Source organism: Adiantum capillus-veneris, chromosome 8, assembly GCF_014529385.1.
Source record: "Adiantum capillus-veneris isolate H3 chromosome 8, ASM1452938v2, whole genome shotgun sequence".
Lineage (NCBI taxonomy): Eukaryota > Viridiplantae > Streptophyta > Polypodiopsida > Polypodiales > Pteridaceae > Adiantum > Adiantum capillus-veneris.
In genome coordinates, this window is record NC_140938.1 from 12,284,182 (window position 1) to 12,311,965 (window position 27,784).

Here is a 27,784-nt window from a genome sequence, read left to right on the forward strand (position 1 = left end):
TAAAAGTGTGTGTGAGACCATTAGAAGTTGTTTCATGCCTTGAGATGCAAAGAAGGTTAACTTTTAAACACTTCCCAAGTGACCGTCATTGATGTGACCCTGGTCCATACATAAGTGCCTCATCTGGATAAATGCATCACACACACACACACACACACACACACACACAGGATGCATAAATCTACAAGGAATGCATGTTGGCGTGTCATAGAAGCACAGCCACAAGCGCAAGCCACAACCAATGTTTCCATACACAGCTATGTCATTGGATGAAAGGGGAAGAGAATCTGGTACCACAACCTGCTTTGCCAGCATTAACATGGAATCCCCATCATTTAATGACCGCCAGCAAATAGCTGCATTGCTGAATCTTGGAAAATAGAGAATAAAAGAGAGCAATTCCTAGTCCGACCTCAGTTTCTATTGTTTTGAGAGGGTTTCTTACATGTACTTTGGAGTTTATGTGATCTCTCTTCACCCTCAATTCTACAAAAGTTGCAATATTCATATTGACGTGCATAGTGGAAACAATAGAAACTAAGGCGCTTGGATTGCCTCGCGTAGTAAGTTTTATCTATAAAAAAATGAAAGATTTTGCAGCAGTAGCCCACGGCCTAAAAGCCAAATGACCAGCTAAGACCTTGCTTTTGTTGCCTCCATGGAGAGACACAATCATGTCATTGCCGTGCGCATTCCGGTTTTCCTCGTCGCATAGTCAAAGTAATTAAATATTCCCTGACTACATGGTCCAGGATACAAGCTCCACCACTCTCTCCTGTGGATAGATGTGATGGTGGTGAAAGGAATAAACAGGACAAGTTCATAGATTAGTTGCACTTTACATTAAAGTTATAAAAGACCACAATCAACTCACATCAATTTTAACAAAGATAAATTACACCACAAAAAGAACAAATAAGCAACATTTTTTCAGGTATCAGAATTGACCTCTTCAAGGGGGTAGCATTGGTCCGATGAGTCCTTGCTTTGGCTTTTTACATCTGTGGTTGGAAGCTGGAGCAGCTGTTTTAGAACCATTCTCTAACTCAGCCAGGGCTTGTGTTGCTTCTCTCCTCCATTCGGCTTGCCTCTGTGCCTCTGCTGTTGGTAGCCCTAACTAGGGAAACCAAAAGAGATAAGGTTCAGCTACTTTGAAGAAATTATGTCATCATTCATGCAAGACGCTAACACATGAGACTTCAAAAATACTCCTAGATAGATAGATAGATAGATAGGGAGGGAGGGAGGGAGGGAAGGAAGAGAGTAAGATTATTAATACCTAGTTCTACGCCCACTATTGCATGCTATCCACCGTCTCTAGCAAGGACGTGCAATCTACCACATGGGCTTTGTCACAAAGTGATGACATGGCATGACAACTAGAAGAGAAATGGCCAAGTGGACGAGAAAATGAACCGACCAACTTGAAGAACTTACGAGCACCGGCCGTGGGGCTCAAAACCCTAAAAAAAGATTTTCGTAAATCGCGCTGACATGCTAACATGGCAGATCGTACGGATCTTGACGTGGCAGGGCTCTACGGATTTTTTGTGTTTTGCGTTGGTTGTGCCACGTGGCAGGCTGTACGGATTTCCACAATTTTCGCTAGCTTTTGGGAGCAGATGCTTTTGGGGTTCAATGGTTTTGGACTGATTGCTTTTGGGGCTCTGCTTTTGGGCATCCCTTGTAAAGTTTATAAGGACCCTTGGGACCTCACTCTGCAGAGCATCTGGATGTAGAGTAATGGTTTTGGACTGATTGCTTTTGGGGCTCTGCTTTTGGGCATCCCTTGTAAAGTTTATAAGGACCCTTGGGACCTCACTCTGCAGAGCATCTGGACGCAGAGTCTGAGAGCACAGGACCTTCGGAAGTTGTACTTTACTGCGAGCAATAATAAAGAAATACCAAAAGGGGCGCCAGTCTTAGGGGCTGGGCGAGAACTCCACCGTGCCGTGTCAACTCTCTCTTTCTCTCTCTAAGTAAAGTTCAGTGATTTTGAAGTTTCTGTTCCTGTGTTGCTATTGATTTCTCGCTTGGAGTGTTCAAGCCTGTAATAGGCTTAGAGGGTAGTTGATTCACTAGCTCCTTTTAGAGGGTAGTTGATTCACTAGCTCCTTTTCTTGCACCTTTTGAACAGGACACTAGCAGGGGGCTTACCAGTCGAGTGCACGATGCACACCGTGCCGTGTGAACTCTCTCTTTTTCTCTCTAAGTAAAGTTCAGTGATTTTGAAGTTTTTGTTCGTGTGTTGCTATTGATTTCTCGCTTGGAGTGTTCAAGCCTGTAATAACAGGCTTAGAGGGTGAGTTTCTTATATATGTAATTGATTCACTAGCTCCGATTCACTAGCTCCTGTTCGTGCACCTTTTGAACAGGACACTAGCAAGGGGCTTACCAGCCGAGTGCACGATGCACACCATTGTGCCGATCCACAAAGCGCAAGATATGCTTGATACGAGCAACTGCAGGAGGATCATGGTTACCCCTGTGTTGGCCAGACTTTATGGACAAGTGCTAGAGAAGGAGTTGAGCTCATATGCGGAGTGTGAAGGCTTATGTACATCACGAAAGACAAATTTTAGGAGAGCTTTCTCTAGGGAAGACCAAGGCCATGATCTTTCCCACACAGAGATAGGGGAAGCAACACGCTACATCACGCTCGAGGGAGGTAGGGTGGAGGTGGTCACTTCATATGTATATCTTGGGGTCACCTTCCTTGCTCCTGCTACACGATTCATTATTGTTAAGAGTCTCACCTTCTTGTTCGATGGTGCTCCAAAATCTCCCAGGAGCAGATTAGGGAGTGAGGGCTGTTTTGTGGCTATGACCGACCAGACTTCAGGTAGGCACACCTTTTCGACAGTATCAGTTACTTGTTGTGCCCACTTGATAGGCTGGCATGCGGCGGGACCCTTGTTCCTAGAGTTTCTTGGGTGGGTCGAAGTCTCTAGTTATCTGCATTTCCGCTTATATGATTGGCAGAGGACCAGATTTGGTCCCTTGTGGCAGTTTATTATAAGTTGAGATGATGTGGCATATTTATTACGATGCCCCCAATACTTCCAGGTTGTAGTGCAAATCAAGGGAGTCCCTAAATAAGGACCCCTACCCCCTTGTATTCATTCATCATGTCATTCGTAGATTGAGCTAGCATTTGGGACATCACCTTTCTCTAGCGTTTGTGTGTACTCGCGATGTCTTCCTCGTGGCGTTTTTGCCGACGATCTCACCTTCTCTCTCTAGCGCTTTCTTCTCTTGCTCTCCCATCCCCTTCTACAGTGGTTGCTTTTAGGTGTTGAATTCGAGACGTGTACGGTGGGCGATTGTCACACGAAGGACGATACGCAGGAAATTTGTCGCGGTAGATTCGAGATCTAGTGGCTGTCCGGTCCAGAGAGAAGGTTTGCTCACGGTAGCAGACTTGATCACCATCTGCCGATTCACCTTTTCCTTTGCACCTTTAACATGGTATCAGAGCCAAGGTGTGCTCTTGAGTTAAATCGGTGATCTGTGCGAGTTTATGGTGCTGATTTTGCGCGACAAAGAGAGGCGTATTGTTGGTTGCTACTGTTTTTCACCCCTTTGGGGCTGATCTGGAGTTGTTGTGGGCTAATTTGAAGATCTCCACCCATCCTAGCCTCGTCGCACGCCCAAGTTCATCCATAATGTGGAGAAGTGATGAATCTGACGTGAACTCGGTCCAAGATGAAGGAGTACGAGAAGAGGGAGTCCATGATGGAGCAATGAGTCACGAGTAGTGGGGAGATTGGTCCCAGTTCTAAATCCAGCGTAGGTGACCAACAAATCAAGATTCCTACCTTGCCATCCGATCGGCAATAGAATGGTGACAACTATGCCATTTGGAAAGGAAAGCGATCACGACAGCAGTCTTTGACTCTTACAAGCTTGGAGGCTTTGTCTAAAGCGACTTTTAAAAGCTAAGGGATCTCAAACCTATGGGAGCATATCAATGCCCGGATTCGATCATTTGTCATCCTCAAGAGTACACCATTTGTCATCGTCACATCAGATTGATGAAGAATGCCAAGCAGATATGCGATCGACTTGCCTCACTATATGATCGAGTTTCTCCGATGAAGCAGATTGCTTTGGAGGTGCAATTGCACACCTGCATGCCAATCAAACGTCCATGAGGGACCATATCAACAAGATGCACGGACAAAAGCAGGAGATGCTTCATATAGGACAGAGCATCACGTTAAGAGGACAAGGCCATTCACCTTTTGGCCCACTTGCCTCCTTGGTATTCCTACTTTTATTCTTCGCTAACTACGAGTGGCTGATTGAACACTATCACATGGGACGAGATTGTTGCAATGGTATTGGACCAAGACGAGGGGTGACTAGGATGAGGGGTTCAATGTGGGGAAAAAGCCAAGCTCCAAAGCATTGACCGATTCTTCCAACTACAACAACAAGAATCAAAAGGGTAAGAAGAAAAGTAACAACAATACCAAGAAGACGTTGCTTGGAAAACAAGAATAAGGGGCACCTCTATAGCAATGTCCCCAATAGGGCTCAAGACACAAATTCAACACCATAAACCATATCAAAAGAACTCCCTTTAAAACCATAATTCAAAGACAAGGGATCCCTTGGGAATTTACAAGCACACGCCCGCCCAAATGATCACCATGGAAACTAAGAAGGACCTGTCCTAACATGGAATTGCAGCACACGCCAACCAATGCACTTCAAGAAAAGAGCTTCACCCCTTCACCAATTGCCACTTTCAAACCACAATTTCAAAGTATACATACGCCACCAAACATGTAAGCTTTCACAACTTACTCTATATAAAAATGTCTATGGGCTGCCATATCCTGTACCCTCCGAGAAATAAGACTGTATCTACTAACCACAACTCCAAAAGGGATGCTTTCGATCCTCAAAAATTCTTTACATGTTCTCCAACAAAATTTTCAAAGACACCAAATTTCAAATCTATGCACTTCTATGTAAAAAGTTGGCACAAACAACAGGCTACCATGGCTCCACTAGATGCAAAGAAGGCTAGTCAAGGGCAAAAAACTGCTTCCAAAAGCATGGAGCCACAACAACCCAAAACCTACACTAATAAGCCACCCCGTTGCTTGCTTACAATTCACATTTCACTTATATACAAGAAACACTTCAAACTGCTCACATACGGACCCCTACAATGACCAAATAGCTGACGCTACATAGGTGACTTGCCTTGCATATACAAATACATGAAAAAAGAGTTTCAAAACCCATCAAAATAGAGACCATGCACCATGGCATCACTCTTAAGTGCACATATATACACCATATACAAAAGGTGGGATTTTCCAAAATACGACCAACAACGTATGCTTTGAAAGCTGATCGACAAAAGACAATTATTAGCGGAAGTGCCCAAAGCGAGTTGGTGAGGCTTCTACTTCCTTGGCTACACTACCAACCTTTGTTCATATGGAGATGCTACTTATGGATGTTTCTCCAAGGACATCGAACGTTGAAACAACTCTTGCGGTCCAAGATTCACAGAATTGGATCCTTGATAGTGGTCCTTTACGACACATGACACCTTCAAAGGATTTGTTATCCAACATGCAACAACATTGTGGTTCCATTTCCATTGGCGACAAATCGGAGATTCCTGTTTAGAGCTAGGGTACCATGGAGTCCCGACTCCAAATGGCAGAGGGGATATGCATACCTCCAAGGTTCTTTATGCTCCAAAGCTAGGTTTACATCTCATGTCAATGCACAAAGTGTGCAAGGCATGGAGGTGGTCTTCACAGAGGATGTAGTGTCCATACAAGATCGAGACTCTGGCAAGGAGGTCAGAGGAGGCATGGTGTACCACAGTCTTTACAGGCTCCATGCTCTTTCTTTAGTGATTGGTACATCTACAGGTAATTTAAGGCATTATTAGTATGTCATCTAAACATTTAATTTCTTCGTCATGCTTTTCGTGAACAGTTGATTGAATGCTTACCAGATGTTGGTAGTAAGCATAGGAAATGCGTTACTTACATTCGTAGGAACCCCTCTGGTGCTGCCGAGTGTCCTAGTACCCACCAACTTATTAAGTGTGGCGAGGGGCCTAAATGACATTGAACTGAGCCTCCCCTTCTCGTTTGTGGAGAAACTCTCCGCCATCGGCCGTTTCACACGGGCAATACAATGTCCAACCATTTGCAACTTAAAAAAGAGGGTCCCAAAAATTAAATAAAAATCATCGGAAAGAAACCAACAACTAAGGTTAGCAGTTGCCATGTCCTCATAATAAATCTCCCTCTTGAAATCGCAAACGTCCTCGATTGCATGCCATTGATGATCTTGTGTTGTTAGCATGCTTTTATCATCGCATATACCCGCAAGAAAGGTCATAGCACATAGACACAAATGACTTGATAAGACCTTCATACTTTTGACATTTCCATCCATTATAGAAGTGAACATTATACCTTTAACACTTGAAGAGCGATGCACACGTCTATTACACTGAATCCATATGTACACTTGATATGCTAGCTCTATCATTACCCCTCCTTTGCACACATTGGGTTGGAGCATACGTGGGCTGTAACCCAAAGGCCTCAAGGTAAAGCTGAAATACATTTGGTGACTCTGACAGTTCATGCTCTTCCATCCACTTTGCACCCATAGGTGGATAGTTCTTGAACTTCACCAAATAGTGTCATGCAACTTTTCCCTTAACTTTTCTTTCTTTATGTGCCAAAATCTGCTCAGGTACCAAGATCTCATCAAGTTCATCAACTTCTGACTCATCCTCCTGTGACATATCTTCTCGCACATCACCCACAAAGGGTCTTAGAAGACCCACGTAAAACGCATTATGAATCTTCCAAGTGTCACGCAATTTCAGCCATCACAGCTTTGCCTTTGTTGGACAACGTTTTAACACGCTTGGAAAAGCTTGTATCCACCGCCACCTCTGCACTGTGTTTTATAAAGCTAAAGCCCGGAACCCTCCTCTAGCGCCACTCTCTAGCAAGCATTTTACAACGCTGGTGCAGAACTATCACTTAGCGTTGCCGGCCACGACCTTTGTGCAACGGTCAACCGCCGTTAAGGGGCAGCGTTTAAAACGCATAAGCGTTGTCTTGTCTCTATTGCAACCGCCGCTTTACAATTGCCCATTGTCAGACGGCATTTCAAAATCATGCCTGTAAAGAGTAGATTGCCACCGACTTAGCCTACACCACAAAAACAGTAGTGTTTCAAAACACCAAAGCGAGGACCTCCTGTTTTTCTGATGCCACTGTTAGATACACGATGGGGCTATGGTGGGTGCCGCCTGATGCAAGCCATCGGAGAGAGAGAGGAAAATGCAAAAAAACAAAGAGAGAGAGAGAGAGAGAGAGAGAGAGAGAGAGAGAGAGAGAGAGAGAGAGAGTTCGGCCAAACTTGCACGCTAAATTATGATTATTGAAAGCCTCCTACATATATATAGAAATGGACTAACTAAACTAACCACCATGTACAAAACAAAAAGAGTGTGAGCCAAACTTGCACGCTATATTATGATTATTAAAAGCCTCTTACATATATATAGAAATGGGCTAACTAGACTAACCACCCCTTTTACCATGCATGTACCAAACAAAAAGAGTGGTGTGTGTAAGTTCACCACAAAGGTCATTTCCAACGGGCTAGAACCCAATAGTGAGGGCTTGAAACCCATTAGTATCATCTTTTTGCTTCAAGCTTTTGTGTGGAGTCTCTATTTTATTCAACTTTAAGTTAATGTTCTTTCTATGAAGAAACAAAATGCATTTGTGAATCATAATTCGTAACATATGTTGTGCATAATGCGTTTGCAACCGGTTACCACGCGGCGGAATCGTGTTAAGCCTTGAGCATCATTGAAAAGCATGTCAAAAAAGGATAGATTCTACTTGGACTAATGCGTGTGTGTGGCTCTCTACCAACATATAGGTTGAATCAAGCCTAATTTAGCATATTTTAGGTTTAGCGTTGCAGCCCCCGTTCCCATTCCGCCCTTCTGGGGGTCCCCCATCCCTGTTCTGTGTAACTTTGTTCTAGACAGTTAGCGAGGCAGGGAACAGAGGATCATGGTATGCCTATGTTACACAGTGGTTCTCACAGTAGGGACTAGAGATGAACCGCCTCCCACCATTCCACACATCCACCTAACATGGCGTGAGGAACAAAGACTTGAGGCACGACCTCTGACAACTATACATACGAGAAACCTAGATATCACCCAAGCAACGCCCACCTCTGAAGATGTTATACTATAGAGATCAATTCATGAGCATTTCGGAGGATGGATTCATAGAAAGATACAAATACATGGAGGGTTTCCTACTACATTGTCACGTTCACATCTAACCCTATGTGCATGTGGACAAGTTGTACTTGCTTCTAGGGTTTAGGTCAGCCTAGGAAGTGTTTTGACACCTTTGTGAACCCGTACGTAGGACGTGCATGTCCAGGCACTTAGAGTAGTTTCATACCCTCTGATTGCACAACCCGTTAGCATTAGCATCAGTACCCTGCACCTAGCATAAGCATTTTCGCCGCATTGGACCATTTTCCCCCACTGCACGTGAACGACCTCTTGTCAGGCAAATTATTAAAAGGTGACCCTTCATTTACCCAAATCGTGGGGTTTTTATGGAGGCTGCCCGACCAAGCCGGTAGCACCTATAAATGCAACCCTTTGTGCACCAAGTCAAGCAGAGGAGCAGAGCAAGGAGCCTTTCAAGTACCAAGCAATACCCAGTACCTGGTTTACCTATACACCAGCGTTTTCAGCCAGCAGCGTTTTCGCATCAGCATTCAGCCTCGTCATTGCCGATAGCACCCCGACCCGCGACAGATCTTCAGCGTTTTCAGCCCTCAGAACAGCCAGCGTTTTTGCATTTAGCCATAGCCTCGCCGCACAGGCACCTCGACCAAGCATCGTCGTCACCGTCGCCATTGTCGTCGTCCTCGTCACAGCAATTCAGATTTCAGCCTCACGCATCAGTAGCGTTTTCAGATTTCAGCCCATAAGCCTCGACATCGTCATCGTCGTCGTCAAGCATCACAGCATTTAGAACCATTGTACCAAACTTTGTGCAATCTAAAGCAAATACCTCTCTAGCAATAGAGAGGGGGGCCCTTGGAGGGGGGTTTGGGACCTGACATCTTGTGTCGTCTCTTCTCTTGTTTGTATCAGTTTTGTTTCATTTGTCTTTCCGATAGACGGATGACATACACACCATGTACATTTGATTTGTCTCATAGGCCGATTTCGGCCTGACATAGACGTTAAAAATCTTTCTTTCTTTCTCTCTCTCTCTCTCTCTCTCTCTCTCTCTCTCTCTCTCTCTCTCTCTCTCTCTCTCTCTCTCTCTCTCTCACTCTTAGCACTTTTTCTCAGTGTTTGCACTCTCTTGTTTTGGTCATTGGACAATCTCTCATTAAGTTAAGGAAGGCTCTCCCTTCCCCTTCCCTTCCGTAAAAGGAACCTTGAGCACACACTAATCAATCATCCAGAGCATACACCATCATTCACTTCCGCTGCACATTACATACATGATTCTAGGGTAGCGATTGGCCAGCTTAGGGTTTCATCACGTCACCTTGAGATTGCCACTGGCAAAGCAGCTCTAATCCCTAGAGACATGAGGATATGCAGGCTACACAAGGAGAAGGTGGAGGATGAGGAGCGGGAGATGGTAGAGAGCCAGGAGGATTATGTATGCACCTTCAGAGCCTACACCACCATCAAGGGCAGAGACCCCACCCTGTTCAGAAAGTCATGCTCCCTCCGCTTTTAGAGTCATGTATATGTACACACACACACACACTTTTTTTGTAAATCTTTGGGATTTTTACAATTGGGAAACCTCAAGGCAAGGAAAACCCGCAAAAAAGATCATATACAAAAGCAAGAACACATAAGTGTTCATCAGCAAAAAGCTAAAAGCATTCATAGGAAAGCCGATGCATGTCTGAAGTGATATCGCCAACTTCCCAAGCAAAACGTAAAGATTGCCTGAGGGAAAGCTTGAAAAACTGAAAAGGATCTGCATCAGCCCAAGAGAACATGCAACTATTGCGATGACACCATAGAGTCCAATAAGCCCAAAATCTGACCCACAGCACGAAGATCGCAAATTGTTGTAAGGAAGGCAGGAGAATGCCGAAAGCCCAAAACCTTTTATGGAAAACCACAGAGAGAAATCGGAGTTGCAACCCAGCTGATACACGATGAAGAAACCCGCGAGAAATACAGCAATCCCAAAGGAGGTGACTAACAGTCTCTTCCGCAACAGAGCAATGAGCACAAGGAGAGGAACAGATACGACGTGCACTAAGCAAGGAGCCTACAGGGAGCACTCCAAGCAAGCATCGCCAAAGAAACAACCAATCCTTCAAGGCGAGTAGGCAAGTGGCTCTTCCAAAAAGCAGAAAATGCTTTTGTCCACCACACACACACATATATCTATATGCACATATATATCTATATATACATATACATATACATATATACATCTATATATGTGCATACATACATATAGACGCCTTCGTGGATACATGTGCAAGTGGTAGCTTTGCAAAGAAAGCTTTATTTCCGTCAATAATGATCCAACACTATCCTAAACCTAGACAAGTGGTGTATGGTAGCGGCTCCAAAGCATTGATCAGAGACTTTGTATATGTGTGTATACAGTTGGACTCTGCCAAGTTAGCTACTGGACTATTTTCACATAATTCTAATATGTGCTATGGGTTAGTAATAGGTTTTGATCTAGTAAGACATATAAAGATGTATGTTCATTGTTCTCCGCGGGGGGGGGGAGGGGGGGGGGGGGGGGGGGGGTGTGACATATCTTTGACTTTCATTTCTCAAATTTTCCAAGATGTTCAAAAGATTAGAACAGTTAGTGACAATCAATATCAAGGATACAGTAAATGTTTAAAAAAGATAGAATTTTACAGCTACTCGAAACGCATCCATTCGAGCATACTCTCGCTGCTCCAAAGAGGCAAGTCTTTTTCCAGCAGCTACACTTCTCTCTAGTATCTGGAACATACCAAAATTGTAAGTTCAAATTGCTAAGTTTCAATGTAGCAAGGTACATATTATTTGTTATCATTCAAACATTAGATAAATTGAGTAGAATGAGCATTTAATGATGGACGGATGTTGCATAAACAAGTCGTATGCCGGATACGACTGCCAGTACTATACAAGTAATGTGTGCATTAACTTTCCAGCATCATAAATCAGTCCATTTTGTTTCAGCTTTAGTCAATGTGACTCTAGGTCCATAAAATAATTTTTCACATTTTGATTGCACCAGCTCTTCGAATTATATTAGAACCCGTTACCATTGCTCAACATGCATGCGTCATGTTCAACAAATCAACAGAAAACCTGAAAATACCTTCTTCTCAGTCCGAAGTTTCTTATTTGCCCTGGAAAGCAAACAATCACAAGGCCAACCACAGAATCTCTCTCTCTCTCTCTCTCTCTCTCTCTCTCTCTCTCTCTCTCTCTCTCTCTCTCTCTCTCTCTCTCTCTCTCTCTCTCTCTCTCTCTCTCTCTCTCTCTCCCCCAAAAAAAAAAGAAAGCACATCGCTGATTCTCTATTACTTTGACCCCCTGTAGGCGCTCAGAAGGTGCCTACCTACAGGGGAGTGATACAACCGATTTCATGCAAAGTAGAAGGCTGCCCAAAGGCATAGAACTTGTAAGAGTTCAAGCCCATCAAAGACTGAAAAAACTGAAAGATAACGCCCGTAGGCTGAAACAACTGTAACATTGAAAAACCAGGGGGGAAATCCCTCCTACTGAGGGTAAAAGTGCCCTAGGAACTAGGTGGAGAGCCAAGAGGAGAAGATATCCTCTGGAAGATAGGCACCTTGTAGCTATCGAGCAAAGAGTCCTCCAAGTAAGTGGTATAGGGGCAGCTATGCTACCCAAGACCGTCAGGCGACTGGGAAGAAACCATGCATGCACGCACAACACTCAAACACAAGAAGCAAACAAACACAAACACCCAAACACACACACACACACACACACGTAGACAACACAAAAACACGCACCCACATACACATACGCACACACACACATGCGCACACCCACAAGAACACACACACACACATACATCCAAACGAACACAAAAAAAACCAAAACCTACTCAAACACACGCACCTACACAGACCCGCATTGGGGTAGTTGCAGACAGGGCCGAGGGGTGGGCGCTGGAAGGAGGGGCAAGAGAAGCGGCACAAATCGGAGCAAGGCAGCAAGGCAGCAACGCCGCAGCTGTGCGCACGAAGCCACAAACAAAGCCGCAGAGAAGCGCGAGCTGGAGGCGAGGAGGGCGGCAGCAAACGCTAGGCAGGTAGGGTGGGGCGCACGGGAGAGGCCTGTGGGTGAGCAGGTGGAGCACAGCAAGATGGGTGAAGAGCACACAGCAAGGCCGAAACAAGTGGAGGGCCGGATGGGGCTGTGAGCGCGAAGCCAAGTAGCAACCTCCATCACTAGTCCTCCATCGCTAGTCTCTCTCTCTCTCTCTCTCTCTCCAATAAAAGTGGGACTTTGACCCTTTGGATATACAAGAAATATGGGAAAAACCTTGAAAGATATACAATGAGATGATGGGGGAAATTCCCAAAACAAACCAAAGGATACATTAGGGATAAAGATACTCTAATCAGGTAGTGAAATGTAGCTATCTAGATTGTGATCAAGTCTACATGAATTTGCCCAAAGCTTTGTCCACCTCAAGCGATGTAGCGAAAACCACGAGGTCCAATGTTGTGTATCTAATTGATACAAACATTTCCTGATGATGTACCCCAAATAAGGATGTAGACTACAGCACAACCATACCTGAAAATAGGCAAGAGGGACCCACTCGTCCTCCAACTCAAAAGCCAAAGGGGGGTACCAAGATGCACATCTCTCTTAACCAAACCAACTTCCCCAAGGCCTCCCTAAACTAACTCTCAAACAAATCTGCAAATCAAGGTGGTACCATACGTAATGTACGGTACGTACTATACGTCGTACCGTATGGATAAATTTTTTATGTACGTAAAAATACGTACCTTTGTACAAAACCAGTAAATGAGAGAACATTTTTTTTTTAATTCTATTATTCATTAGAGATTAAGAAAATGTATATCATGCAAACTACTTGAGGCCACATTACTACACATTATCAGCTGGAGATTCACTAGCCAAGTACCAAGTAATGATCGTGTAAAACATACATTAAACATTTGTATCTGGTGACAAAAGAACAATGAAAAACCTTCAAGCATTGATCAATGAAAGTACCTGCTAACAATTGAACAATGAAAGTAGAGCATACCTAAATAAAACCACCCTGCTGAAATATGTGAAAATGTTTGAACCCTGCTCCCTGCCATGAGGCCGCCAAAAAAAAAACCACACACACCTCGTACAGTACGATCAATCCATGTACAATACGGATCAATACGGACGTGCTGTACAGTATGGATCAGCACGTACGGGCTGATCCAACCTTGCTACAAATTGTCTCATGTCCATGAAGAAGTTGGCCTCAACCATTGTCTGCTCTTGTATGGTATCATAAACAACCTCCCTCGTCCAAAAGAAGTCCTCATGTAAAACTTGCACTCTGAATCTCATCATGGGAGCTCTCTCTAGACCAAGGAAAATGTGACGTGTTCACGACAACTGTAGGAAAAACATGTCAAGACATAGTCGCCCACTCCTCAAGGAGACATCTCGAGATCTCCATGGACCAACCGCAAAGAACCCTGCAAGCAAGATCTCAAATAATGGGACGTTTGCTTGTGCAAAAGCTGTTGAATAGTCAAAATCCTCTGCAAACTGAGAAGACTCCCTCTCCTGATTCCCCTGAATAGTAGGAGGTCTCTCAGGTGGAGCTCTGGTGGCTGCTCTACCTCTTCCAACCTCTACCTCACTATCCGTTTGTAAACAAGGAAAGGTTGTGCCTATACTTACCTACATGTTTGTCTCTGTCTCTGTGTCTCATCAACATTGTGCTATTGTTGAGTCTGACTGATCTCTATTCCTCTATCACGCACGGCCCTATTGCTATGCAGCACTCTGCTCGGTATGTTGTGGTTGTAACCTCCTGCGACCAATCTGTCTCTGATGTCACCCTCTAGGGCAATCCCCCACCAAATGCTCCATCTCACAACATCTAGGCACTGGTTCGGTCTGCCCATGACCACAATCCTCTATGAGTGTAGAACCCCTTTTCACTCAAAACTGACGGTATCTAGAAAGACTGTGGAAGGGTTGGTAGCCACCTTTATAGATGGCAGAGATGTTTGGATCTGTACTGAACACATGAAAGGTATGCCAAAGATAGGACCCATCTATCTCAACATGTCTCGCAACTCGCAACCAAACTATGCACACAACTCTGAAAAACCTATTTTTACACGATACTTCGCGACCCGGCATCTATCCTCAAAAGCAGCTTATGTAAAATCCTCGTACCACAGATGCAAAAAAAACCAACGTATCCTTGAAGCCGAGAGGAGTGTGGTTGATGACCTTAGAGGCAAGCTCCTATGATGAGAAAATAGCAATAAAAGTATCTCTACCGAAAAAGATGATGCATTGTATCTTCACCTGAACCAACTAGAGTGCACCAGAGGCATTGTTGGACGTTGACCCGAGCATAGGAACATTCGTGTGTGTGAGGCCAGTGTTTGTGAATGTGTAAGTGTTTTGAGTATGTGTTGTGCGTGTGTGTGTGTAGTGGGTGATTGTGCATGGGATGATGTGTTTGACTGAGTGTATGTATGTATGAAATTGGATGTGTGTGTGTGTGTGTGTGTGTGTGTGTGTGTGTGTGTGTGTGTGGTGTGGTGTGTGTGGTGATGCTGCACGTCCAGTTTCTGCGCGCTTTGCCTGCGAAACCCTAACGGAACCAGGTTTTCTCAACATCTTCTCTTCAGCCCAGCGCAACATTCTGCAGACCCCAGCCAGCAGATTCTCTCTCTGCAGTAAGGTCACGAACCCTAACTGCGCAGGCGTCTGGACGTTTTCCCTACCAGTACGCAACCTTCTTGCTCATCAATCCTCAGCAACGGGCAAGCTGTAGCTTCTGTGATTTGGTGCAGCGAGGTGTGTGTGTGTGTGGTGTGTGTGTGTGTGGCAGCTGGACAATATCGAGTTCTTGTTAGCTCCCGCAGAAGAGGAAAGGGCTCAGCATGCTGGACATGGACACGCCCATTTCCATTGACGTCCATGTTTGCTTCCTTTGCTTTTGCAAACTCGCTACTTTGATTTGAGCAAATGCCTATGTGTGTGTGTGTGTGTGTGTGTGTGTGTGTGTGAGAGGTGTGGTGGGGGATTTGGGGGTGTGGTGAATCCTTCGGCCTCGTCTGGCGCACGACTCTGCTTTGCACAACATCTACCCTGTACAGGCCCTTCATAGCGCGTCGGGGGTGGAAGTTTGATTTCGCCTGCACGCGGTCCTTCCGTCGTCTTGTGTGCGAGAGAGGGGTGTATGTTTTTGTACAGCTAGCCGGTGTGTGTGTTTTTGCCTGTGTATATAGCAGTCATATATAAAAAACTCCCAAAAAAACAAAAAAAACAAAAAAAAAATGTGTGTGTGTGTGAGAGCTTCACATGGATTCGACTAATCAGTGTATATATAAGCGTCGGAAAGCCATGGAAACTTCGGAGATGGATGCTTTGAGAATTATCAAAGAATGTTTGCATGAGGACTTCGAGGATGCACGTCAAGCCTGGGAAGGATCGGCTCCTGTTATGGAAGTGGGATCCCTATACAGGAGCTCATGGATCTCGTTGGTCAATATGCACTTAACGCTGTGATTCTTTCTTTCCCGGGTAGAATGCCTACTACTCAGGATGTAGGCCAATGGGTTGATTTCCTACTCAAACGGCAAGTAGTCCGAGGGGTTTACTTTGGTGCGCGAGGGTTCTACGAAGTCTTGTTGGCTGACATGGATGCTCAGGATGCTCTGCTTGAAATGTCTCCTCTTTTCTTCAATACGCAGATGACTCATGGGCTGCCCTGGGCTCTTACCAAGGACTATGAGAGTCTCATTCGTCACAAGTGTCCCGTCTGGGTTGAGGAGGTCGACTTTCCTCGCACTTGGCGTCATTTTCTTCCTTTGTTGGCTGCTCAGTTAGGCAAAGTCATTTGCCCTCCTAAGCTGGAGGCAAATACAAACCGTTTTTGTATTTTGTGGGACATGGATATCCCCACACCAGCAGGTATTTCGATCGATTCTGGGGATACAGTGGTTGGAAAGCGCCCATTTAAGCTTAAATGGAGCAAGTTTGCAAATTCTTGCTTCCGATGTGGCAAATTTGGTCATATGCAGTCCGAATGTCCAGAACCAAATCTGCAACCACCTCCTTCAGTCGTCCCTGCTCCTCAACCTCGCTCACCTCCAAAACCTTCTACTGAGGTTCAAACTAAAGGAGTTTCATCCTCCTCCCCGTCCCTCAACTAGGGCGATTAAAGGCAAGGGGAAACAAGTACAATTGTCTGCACTTTCTGCTTCTCCAAATATTAAAGACAAGGGAAAAGAACAGGTTTCGACCTCTCAAACTTGGACAGTGCCCAAGAAACCCGTCAAAGCTGCTACACCTTGTGTTCCGGCATCTTCTCGTAATTATGTGCCTCCTTTGAAGAATGTTGCTCAGAAAAAACTCCCTTGTAATGACAACACTTCTTTGGCTGAAGCTTGGGACAAGGTTGTTCATTCTTACAAGGAGGTTGTTACTAGAGAAGCTTCTTCATCCATAGTTACAGGGGACGTAGGGGACGGGCCCTAGGGCCGGGGGACGGCCGTAACCGGCGGGCCGGGAACGGCTAGGAACGCCGAGGGACGGACGGAAAACGGGCCGGACGGGCGGGTCGCAGGGGGGGGACGGACGGGGTCGGACCGGAACAGATTGAAAAATATGCCTGTTTTTTACCGTTTGCAACGACTCTGTGCAGCCCCAACTGCCATATTTTTGGAGCCTTGGCCCTTGGGAGGCTATAAAAGGCTCCCTTGGGCCTCTTAATACTCATAGTCTCAATGCTCAATGCTCATTCCATTTCCCTCAAGCTCAAGGCTCAAGCTCATTCCATTTCCCTCAAGCTCAAGGCTCAAGTTTGAACTTTGAAGCTCTCCTCTCCCTCTTCTACCCACTTTGAAGCTCTCCTCTACTCTCTCTCCACACAAGCTCTCCTCTAACTCTTCTAACTTCTAAGCTCTACTCTCTCGAGTCTCTAACCATCATGTCATCTCAAGCCAACTCCACTTCTCAAGCCGCTTCTTCTCGAAGGAGGCCCGCCGTGCAAACGTGGTCGTGGTGGGATGAAGTCGACTTTAGCTCGTGTGGCAAAGGTGGCGGTGCAAGACCATGGACGTGCAAGCTATGTCCATACAAGAGATCGGGTGGTTCAAACAAAGTGCGAGCCCATCTTCTTCATGAACCCGGTCACGAGGTGAAGTTTTGCCCTCATGTAGCTCCTGAGAAGAGGTTGGATCTTCTTGAGAAGCTCACGGTGTATGAGGTTGCGGAAGCGGCCAAGAGGGGCCGTTTTGTTGCCGTTGATCCCTCCGCCACGGCGACACCGCGAGAGCAAAGGGAAGCCAACCTTGACGACATCGCTCGAACCTTCAAGAGCCATGGATCTACACCGTCCTCTTCCGTTCCGCATCGCCAAACCACTCTCAACGAAAATTGGAATCCTAAATTGAAGGAAGAGGTGGATAGGTCGGTTGCCCGATTCTTCTTCCACGACCACATTGCCTTCAATGCTTCGCGGTGAGTTTCCCTTGGCATATGCACATTGCAATCTTCCATTTTGTATTCATAATGGGTTATAACTTCTCGACTCTCGACTCTCCATACTAACACAACATGCTCTATTTTGTGTGGATAGGTCTCCATACTTTCGAACCATGGTTACGAAAATAGGGGAATATGGCTCCTCTTATGTGCCACCTTCATCGGAGAGGCTTCGCACCACCCTCCTTGACAAAGAGAAGCTTGCCGTGGACCAAGCGGCCCAAGCAACAAAGGATTTGTGGGAGACCAATGGCGTCTCTCTTCTTGTAGATGGATGGAGCGACACCCGCAAGCGGTCCATCCACGGGGTGGTGGCCTACTCTTGAGGGGAGATGTACTTTGTGGAGTCACATGATGCATCCGATAGTGGCAAGGCCGCCGAGATGCTTGCTGCGGAGTGGACAAGCACCATAGAGATCACCGGCCCGGAGAATGTCCTTTGTATGGTTGCAGATGGAGAGGCGTCAAATAGGGCAGTCGGAGCTATCATTGAGGGCATGTATCCCAGCATCCATGTCACATTTTGCAAGGCGCATTGCCTCAATAACCTCCTCAAGGACATAGGGAACTTGTCATGGATTTCACCCACCATTGGTGACGCCTCTCGAATTGTCTCCTTTGTGCTCAACCATCAAAAAGTGCGCCATGAATTCTCAAAGAGGAGCCACTTGTCCTTGCTCAAATATTCAGAGACAAGATTTGCATTTAATTGGCTTATGCTAGGCCGCTTGTCTACATGTGGCAGAGCCTTAAGGGGCCTCTTTCTCAGTGATGAGTTCTAGGCCATGCCAGAGTCTACATCAGCAGTAGGATTGAAATGCCGAGAATGGGCCGACGACGCCACTTGGTGGGAGGAGGTGAAGACTCTTGACGCTATGGTCAAGCCTATTCTACACCTACTTCGAGTGGTAGATGGCTTGTAGCCATGCATTGGCAAAGTCTATGAAGCCATGGCTCGGATGATAGAGGCACTTGAGAAACTTGTGCCTGACCCTGTTCAGTATGTGGAGATTCATGGCTTGTGTGAGTCGAGGTGGAATGGATACTACTCTCCACTTCATGTGGCAGGTTATGTGCTTGACCCTGAGTTTCAAGGAAGGCGTCAAGAGACCAACAAGGAGGTGAGCACAGGATGGCGGCTTGCATTGGAGCGCCTTGAGCCTACCAGTGACATTAGGCGCAAGATTAGAGACGAGCTACTCAACTACAGGCAAAAGAAGGGCTCCTATGGATGTGTAGATGCACAGCTTGATCGCAACAAGATTGGCTCGGTTTTGTGGTGGGAGGACTATGGAGGAGATGGCCCACGTTTGCAGCGCTTGGCTGTTCGTGTCCTTAGCCAAGCATGTACCACTAGTTGCTTGGAGCAACTATGGAGTGTGTACAGCCACATTGCCTCTAAGAGCCTTGGGGTTCAGAGGGCCACTGATTTGGTGTTTGTGAGCGCTAACTTGCGCATGCTTGCCAAGAGCGTCACACACAAGGCAGATCCTTTCACTGAGTGGAAGATGGCACAAGAGAATCCATCTATGGCTGATACTCTTTTGGAGGAGCTAGAGGAGGATTTCGAGCCTCAATGCGAGCCTCCCGAGCCCTCATACGTCGCTGACCATCTCGACTACGACGACGATGTGGAGATTCAGCAGGCGAGCACTTCTTGAGTTTGATGATCATTGATCACTCGACTCTCGAGTCTAGACTCTTGAGTCTACGACTCTACCTACTACATAGCCCTTTGTACTTTTTGTTATCCTTGAGGCCTCAGGCTTGTCCTAAGTCCTATAGGCTTTTTGACTCTTGAGCCCTTGTGGCATGCACTTCTCATTTTGTATCCATCGATCATCGATGTTTTATTAGCACATTTCAGCCTATATGACTCGTGTTCTTTGGTCTATTTAGTGTAAATTTATGGTCAAAGTGATGCTCTATGTGTGTGGCATGTGTAGGTCAAAAAATGCCAAAAAAACTCTCTTTTTTTTGTGCCGTTCTGACCCCCGTCCCCGTTTCCTGACTTTTGCCGTCCCGACCCCGACCCGCCGTCCCATGTAACTATGTCTTCATCGCAAGGTGCATTTCCTTTCAATTATCCAGGTCCAGGTATTGACCCACCTTCTCAGGCACCTTCAGCTAGGGAGGATGTGTTGATGGGCACTGGTACTTGAGTTTTATTCCCCCCTTTCTTTCCCTGTTTCCTCATCCACTGTATATACCATATAGAATGCATAGTTCTTTGAATTGCATCTCCTAAAATGTGTGTGGGTTATGCAATCACGACAAGTGGCGGCTTACCTGGCACTATGTACATACATGTAAAGCAGATATTGTGGTTCTTCAAGAGCATAACCAACACCAATTTGCAGGACAGACTTCTTACTTTGCGGGCTACTAGATAGCTTATGCAGGATGAGCTGGCCATTCTGGAGTGCTTATGCTTATTCGACATGAACTCTTCCCGACCTGGTCTTTAATGACCCGGCTGGGAGATGGATGGTCATCCAATGTATTGTTAATGGAGAAGTTTTCGAATTTGGAGGATTATAAGCATACACAGCTTCTGTAGATAGAGCAGGTTGTGGAGTGCTATCTCTTCTTATTGTTGGCGTTCCAATGCCTTTCTCTGCAGGGATTTTAATAATGCACCAAACCTTGCGGATAATACTACTGGCCATTCTCACATGCGTCGTATGGAACAGCAATCTTGGGACCAATTTATGTCGACCTGTAATGGGCTTGATTTGTGGCCCTTTTTGCATGCGACTGATCCATGCTTTACTTTTCAGCACAATGCTCAATCCATGTATCGCGCTCGGCTGGATCGCTGGTATCTTTTTCACATGCAACAATATGATGACTTTGTATGCGAGATGAGGATTGATTATGCTATGTGTCTCTCGGATCATTTTCTTGTATGCTTGAATCTTCGTTTTGGCCCTTTTGATGTCAATGATCGCCTACCCAAGAAAAGACTTCTGCATGTCAATAATGCTTATCTCAAGCATGAGCCTTTTCGCACTATGATTGTGAATAGCATCCCGCCTTTGCTCTCCCACATGTATGTTGACATGGACATAGCATGGTTTCGTTTTGTTATGCGTGTTCAATCAGTTATACAAGATTATGGCAAGGATTATTTGTCACAATTAAGGGAACAGGTTAACCAGGCAAAGGATGCTTGTAGCCAATTAATGCACTTGGCTAATCATTCTTCTCTTACTGATGCTCAAATGACTGAGTTGTTTTCTGCTCGTGCAATATTAAGGCACAATGATGAGAGAAAAATGGCCAAATGGCAGACTCGAGCTCGTCAACAGGCTTTTGCAGATAAAGGATGTGCTTCTAATCAATTCTTTCAGCAGTTGCATCACTCGAGGCAGTCTCAAGCTATACGGAGAGTTAAATTACCGTCAGGGGAGTGGACCTCCACTTTTCGAGAGCTAGCACTAGCCCTAGGCTCTCATTATGGCAAGATTTTTGAGGCCCCTTCTCCCACGAGAGAAGCTCGCCAAGCGCGTCACATGTTTCTATCGCATGTCACTTCCATTCTCTCGTTGCGGCAGGCTCAAGACTTGGAAGTTGTTTTCACTGAGTCGGAATTGTATACCAGCTTGCTTGATTTAGGTCGATGGAGAGCTCCTGGTTGGGATGGTCTCTCTGTGGAATTCTTGTCTTTCTGGGATTATTTGAAGTTGCCTCTATTATTCATTATGAATACAGCTTGGGAACAACAGGAATTACCCTCCTCTTGGAAAGAAGGTTTGCTCAAGCTCATCCCTAAGCATGCACTGTGTGAAGAATTTTCACATTGGCAGCCTATTACACTTATGCCTGTGGTATATAAATTAATGGCAAAAATGCTTGCTAACTGACTCAAATGCTTTCTGCATGAAGGCTTGCATCAATCTCAATACGGCTTCATTCTGCGACGTCAAATTACTGATAACCTCGCAAATGTCATTATTGGTATGGAATATGCAAAATATACTCGACAGGATGTATTAGTCATGCAGGTTGACATTGAAAAGGCATTTGATATTGTTCTTTGGGATTACATTGCGGATAACATGCGACATTTGGGCTTTGGGCCTAGGCTATCCCTTGTCGTGCTTTTCTTGTATGCAAACAATACTTCTGCAGGCTTGCTGGATGGTTCTCTCACAGAATCTTGGCCTTTGGGACGGTCGGTATGGCAGGGCTACCCTCTGAGTGCTTTGCTTTATGCGATCGCTACTCATCCCTTGTTTATGTATTGACCTCCACTGGTAGGCTACATGGCCTTACTTTACGTTCTGGTCGACAGTTTGCTGGTCAAGCTTATGCGGATGACTCTTTGTTCATGCCTCGTAATAACTATGATGATGTACAACAGATTATGCATACTCTTCACTTGTTTGGATTGGCAGCAGGTCTCAAAGTTAACTATTGCAAATCCAAGCCATTGCCTCTGAAAGAGTGTGACTGGCATAAGATATTGTGGCCTGGGGAGATTGTTCCTCCCCACGTTCTGGTTCGCCATTTGGGTTATCCGCTGGGTTGGAATGTATCGGCTATCAAGAAAACGGATTGGGTGCTCCAACGTCTACATTCCAAGTTGAATTATTGGAAATTGTCCACGTGGCCACTTCATGTGCGTCTTAGGATTGTTCAATGCATCCTTGTGGCTTATGTGCAGTTTTACTTGCCTTTGTTATCCTGGCCTCGGTTGCGCTTGCAGTCTCTCATGTCCAATATTTTAGAACATTTTTGGCGGACCTCGTCTACCAAGAGGGGCATTCGTCTTCTATCTATGGACAAGCTGTGTTCTCCCAAGCGGCTTGGAGGGTTGAATATTTCGGACTTGAGACGTCATCTTCTGGCTCGAAAAGCTATGTTGTTGCCAGTTTTGGTGGAGCAGCAGCAACCCTGGGCTCTCATGGTCACACATTTATGTGCGCACATTGTCACCCCTTCTTTTGGTCATTCGCAACTGACTTATTGGGATGTTGTTTTTGGGAAGCTTGAAGGACACATTCCTGGATGTCCCTTTACTTCTTCTCTAATTGTTGATTGGAAGGTTGTCACTTCGCATTTGGCTTGGGATGGTCGACAATCCTCTGGGGGTAACTCTCTTCGCTTGGAGAGTCCGCATTGGAGCACGGTTTTTGCTTCGACTTTGGTTCAACGGTCTCCTCGCCAAGCGTATTTTCTTTCCCAAAAAGGAATCTGTCAGGTGCATCACGTGGTTGATGACTCGGGTTATGTTCTTTCTTTCGCTGATGCCGTCTCCCGCTTTCGGTTGGGTCTTCACTATTCTCCTCTCTGGCGGGAGATTCAAAACATGCTTGCTGCTCATTCGCCCATTCCTCCTCTGCATGAAGACTCTCACTTCTCTTATTGGAATCTGGCTACTACTAGATTGGACTGCATCTCAACTGCCAGTGTCTATGCCATTCTTCAGTCTGATGTATGGATTGTGCATCGGGGTAATCAGCTGTGGTCACTTTCCGAGTCATCCTTGTGGTGGCAACACGCATTGTCTCGCATTTGGCAGAGTCATCTGCCTTTGAAGGAACGTGTTTTCTTGTGGCGGTGCTTGGTGGGAGCTCTACCTGTAGGCAGTGTGTTGCATGCTCGGCATATTGTGGCTTCCCGCTGTCCCAAGCTGAGGAGACCGTGCCACACTTGCTGTGGTGTTGTCGTCACTCCAGAGCCTTCATTCGGCAAGTGTCGACTGCTCTTCGACTACGTTTTCCTTCCGGCTCTTTTCACAGACAATTTTGGCTTTTTGGGGTGCTTCGGTCACCACAATCTCAGTTTGCGGTCTTCTTCACCTGAGTCAGATTTTGGACTATGTGGGCCATCTGGCATCATAGGAACTCCTTAATGTTCCAGGGGACTTTTGTTGACCCCTTTCCCTATTTCAAATTATCTCTTGGTCAAGCGCTGTATTTTGCCTATGAAGCTGGAGACATCACTCTTGATGCCTACAGGATTTACTTTGACTGTTTTTAGCCTTCGGAGCCTCATAGTGCTCCATCTTTTGTATCCCTTTCTTTTCGTGGGTTTTCCTCGCTTTGAGGTTTCCCACTTGTAAATTAATCAAAGCAGATTTACAAAAAAAAAGTGTGTGTGCGCGCGCGTGCGTGTGTGTTTTGAAGACATTGTGTGCGTGTGTCAGAGAATGAGTTGTAGTGAAGGCCGATAGTGAAGGCAGATATTGGGCTTATTGGACCTTGTGGAGTCAGCGTAATGCTTACATGTTCCATCGTACTCATGCGGACCCTTTTCCTCTCTTCAAGCTTTCTCTTAGGCAATCGTTACGGTTTGCTTTGGAAGTTGGTGATATCACCTTAGAGATGCATCAGCTTTCATATGAATGTTTTTAGCTACTCTCTACAATTGAGTAGTTATGTGCTTTTCCCCTTGTATATGATCCTTTCAGTGGGTTTTCCTCGCTTTGAGGTTTCCCACTAGTAAATTAATCAAATCAATTTACAAAAAAAAAAAGTCAGAGAATGAGTTGTAGTGAAGGCATTCGGTTAATGCGTGAGCGGAGGTGCTTTGAAGCGTGAGACTGAAGGGAGGTAATGGAGGGGGCCAGGAAAGGTAGCAACCTGCAAATGAAAGTGAGTCCAGCAGGTAGATGAAGCGACCTGTAGGAGGAAATATGGCGGACAGGCAGGCTGTGCAAGGTCGGATGCACTGCACAAAGGAGGTATGTGACAGGCAGGAATTAGGGCAACATGCAGGTAGGTAGGTGACGGGCAGGCCTTAGGGCAACGCGCACGTGGCAAGGAAGGAGCAGGTGGCGTTACGTTGTATGGCACAAGGCGGCAGCTAGGGATCACGACATCATAGCACACGCAGAGCGTGGGCGGCACGATGGGACAACACGAGATGGCGAGAGGAAGGAGCGTGAGGTGCAAGGCAAAGGTCGGGGCACGTCACCTAGGGTTAGGGTTTGCAGACGCTTAGGGTAAGGGTTTTCTTTTGATTTGCAGCTCTCTCTCTCTCTCTCTCTCTCTCTCTCTCTCTCTCTCTCTCCCCCCCCCCCCCGCCCCCTTGAAAAGTCCTGCAGAACGCCCAGATGGTGCAGATTCTAGGGGCAAGTACACTAAGTACAAAGCAAGCTTGACGGCAATAATCTGGAACTATAAAAACAGGAAATAACTAACCACATGGCAACTGTAAAAATTGAAAGCCAAGGTAAAATCCTCTCTTAAAAGAGTAAAAAGTTCTCTTGCAACTTGCAAGCTAAGTGGAGAGAGGACGACATTAGCCTCTGAAGGATAGGCACTTTTATCAGGAGCAAACTCCTCTAATGCAAATAAAAAACAGGAACCATCAGAAGCCACCAGCAGTGAAAAGAACTACGAATACCTGCAATGGCAAGAGCTCGAACAACTGGCATTACCCGTCAACTGGTAGAAACTGATAGCAGCAGGCAATGGAAAGACAGAAGGAAGAGAGCTGTTGGTGAAGAAAATGAGAGAGAAGAGGCGACCAACACTTCCAAGAAACTACAAGAGGATGCCACAAGATGTGTTACAGAGCACTCCACTCGAGCTAACAAGGAGCTATCAGCTACCAGTCCACTTGTTGCTCTTGCAATCCAGAGCTTGGGAGGGAACTCCAAGAAGACAGTGAAGGAGGCCAGGAGAACAACAGCTTTGAAAACCTGATGTAGAAACCTAGTAGAGCGAGTCGAGAGCAGAGTGGAAAGCAGCGAACATAAACACAATGCGAAGAACACAAGGAAATAAAGAAGACAAGAACATACGGGAAGACAACAGCAAATGAGAAACCGAGGAAAGTACACAACTGTTTACAAAGCACGCTCGAAGGTGGCAAAACTATGAAAACTGAAACACCACAGGGAAAAACTCTCGTAGAGAGAGTAAAAAGTGCCTCGTAAAACTCAATGGAGAGGAGATGGCAATAGCCTCTGAAAGCTAGGCACTCCCACCAAAAGCTCAATCTGCAATTGCATACCATAAACCAAAACTACCAAAAAGCCACCAAGTGATGTAAAGTAAGGAACATCTGCAATTGCAATAACTCAATGTCGGGCAACGCCCGCCAACTGACCCCATCTCACAGCAAAGGCAAGGGAAAAATAGAAGGGAGAGAGCAGTCGATGACAAAGATGATAGAGCAAAAGCAGTTGACATCACCAAGCCAGGATAGAGACTAGTCCACTTGCTGATGGTCGTTCCTAAAACCCAAAGCTAGGGAGGAAACTCCAAGAAGACAGTGAGGGAGGGGGAGGCTCTGGGGGAAACCATGTGATATCCTGCTATAGAATCCTGGTAGAGAAAGCGTAGCAGCAACCCAAGTTCCCACATCCCAAAACAAACAAAAGAAAACAAAACAAAGAAAGACAAAACAAAATAACAAAAATCAAAGGAAACCGAAAAGAGAAACTGAATAACGTATTCCAAAGACAACCTTCACACACCAACACACACCCCCCCCCCCCCCCCCCCCCCCCCCCAAAGAAGCAAGTCAAGAGAGCACAAAGAAAACAAAGCAAAAAAAAGTTGCCTCACCCACGAACACCACACACACACACACTCACCGAAGCAATAAATGCATGCAAAAACCGAAATCCTGAAATAAAGAAAACAACAAACAACAAAACAAAATACCTGCAAATAGCAACGTCTGATACCAGGAGAAACCTCCAAGCCCATTTGGAGGTAGGGCTCCATTCTTTGCAAGGGTCACTGCAGGCTAAACGAAGTGGGACTGAGGAGGCCTTCCAAGAGGTGGCAGCTACATTTGGCAGAATCAAGTAGAGGGTCATTGAAGGCACTAGGCGGCAAAAACCCCCACGAGTTGGAGGAGCCCTGCTGACACCGAAACCCTAAACAGGGTCGGGCAGAGGCTGACTGCAAGCAGGTATGGCCCACAAGGGAAGAAGCAATGGGCAAGAGAGGAACGGTCCACTGTGGCAGGTAAGCTGTGCCGCATGAACAACCAAGGCATCGCAAGGGGAAATGGGCTCGCCAGTGCGGCTTCTGCTGCCTATAGGAGGGACAGCAGCAAGAAGGACAACAAGGGAAGGACACCTCTCTCTCTCTCTCTCTCTCTCTCTCTCTCTCTCTCTCTCTCTCTCTAGCAAAGGTCGACAGTCTCTCGCGCTGCAGTCCTGCAGGTGTCACACTTCGCGCAGGGGGTGCAGGGCTGCAAGGTGGTTAGCGCTGCAGCCTGCAGGTGTCACTCTTCGCGCAGGGGGTGCAGGGCTGCAAGGTGGTTGGCGCTGCAGTGCTGGAATCTGTAGAGAGTGCAGATTCTGAGCAGCGCAGGCAGGGCAGATTCTGGAAAAGCGCACAGACTCTGTGCAAAGCAAGTTCGGCCCCAGCAGTCCTACGCGTAGCAAGCCCCTTCATCTACGCGTAGGAAGTCAAAAGCTCAAGTTTAAAGAGATTTTTAAGCCTAAGGTAACTTTTTAAATTTTTAAGTTTGCCCTATAGTATTTCCTACGCGTCGCGTGAGGTCTGCTGCAGGTCGCAGGGTACCAAACTCTGCAGGGGCAGCAAGTGAAGCATGTAAGGCAAGCAACGTGAGTAGTGAGGCTCGTAGGGCTGGTGAGGCCCGGGCAACATAGGCAACGCAGGGCAGAAGCCAAGGCACACGAGGCTAGGGCAGAGCGCACGAGGCTGGGCAGGGAGCATGAACCGCTCTACAAGCTCTTCTACGCGTAGAAAGACTTTCTACACGTAGAAAGTCTTGTCCTACGCACGCCCCAGATAAATCCTTTTTAAGTTTAAGTTAAATTTTAAGTATTGCCCTATTCTCAGTACCCCACCCTAGTACCCTACCCCACATTTGTGGCCCGGGTTCGATGGACCCGCCTACTGAAGGGGAAGGGCCGGGTGTAGATAGCTACACCACCCCAAAAAAAACAACGGCTACTTTCAAACGGAGAAATAGAGATACTGTACTATCACCAGGATCCTTACGAGTTGGGAA

The 27,784-nt window shown here is 46.1% G+C and overlaps 1 protein-coding gene across 1 annotated transcript in view; it reads right to left on the reverse strand.

The window, feature by feature from the left end:
- Positions 1–334: 334 nt before the first annotated feature.
- The window catches only part of LOC147451681 (uncharacterized), an 84,844-nt gene continuing 57,394 nt past the window's right edge, over positions 335–27,784 (reverse strand). The window contains exons 5-8 of the mRNA XM_086517572.1: positions 11,421–11,451; positions 10,970–11,056; positions 949–1,117; positions 335–775 (exon numbers count right to left, since the gene is read on the reverse strand). Of these exons, the coding sequence (XP_086373698.1) occupies positions 953–1,117; positions 10,970–11,056; positions 11,421–11,451 (283 nt within the window). The 3' untranslated portion in view covers positions 335–775; positions 949–952. The remainder of the gene's footprint in view (positions 776–948; positions 1,118–10,969; positions 11,057–11,420; positions 11,452–27,784) is intronic.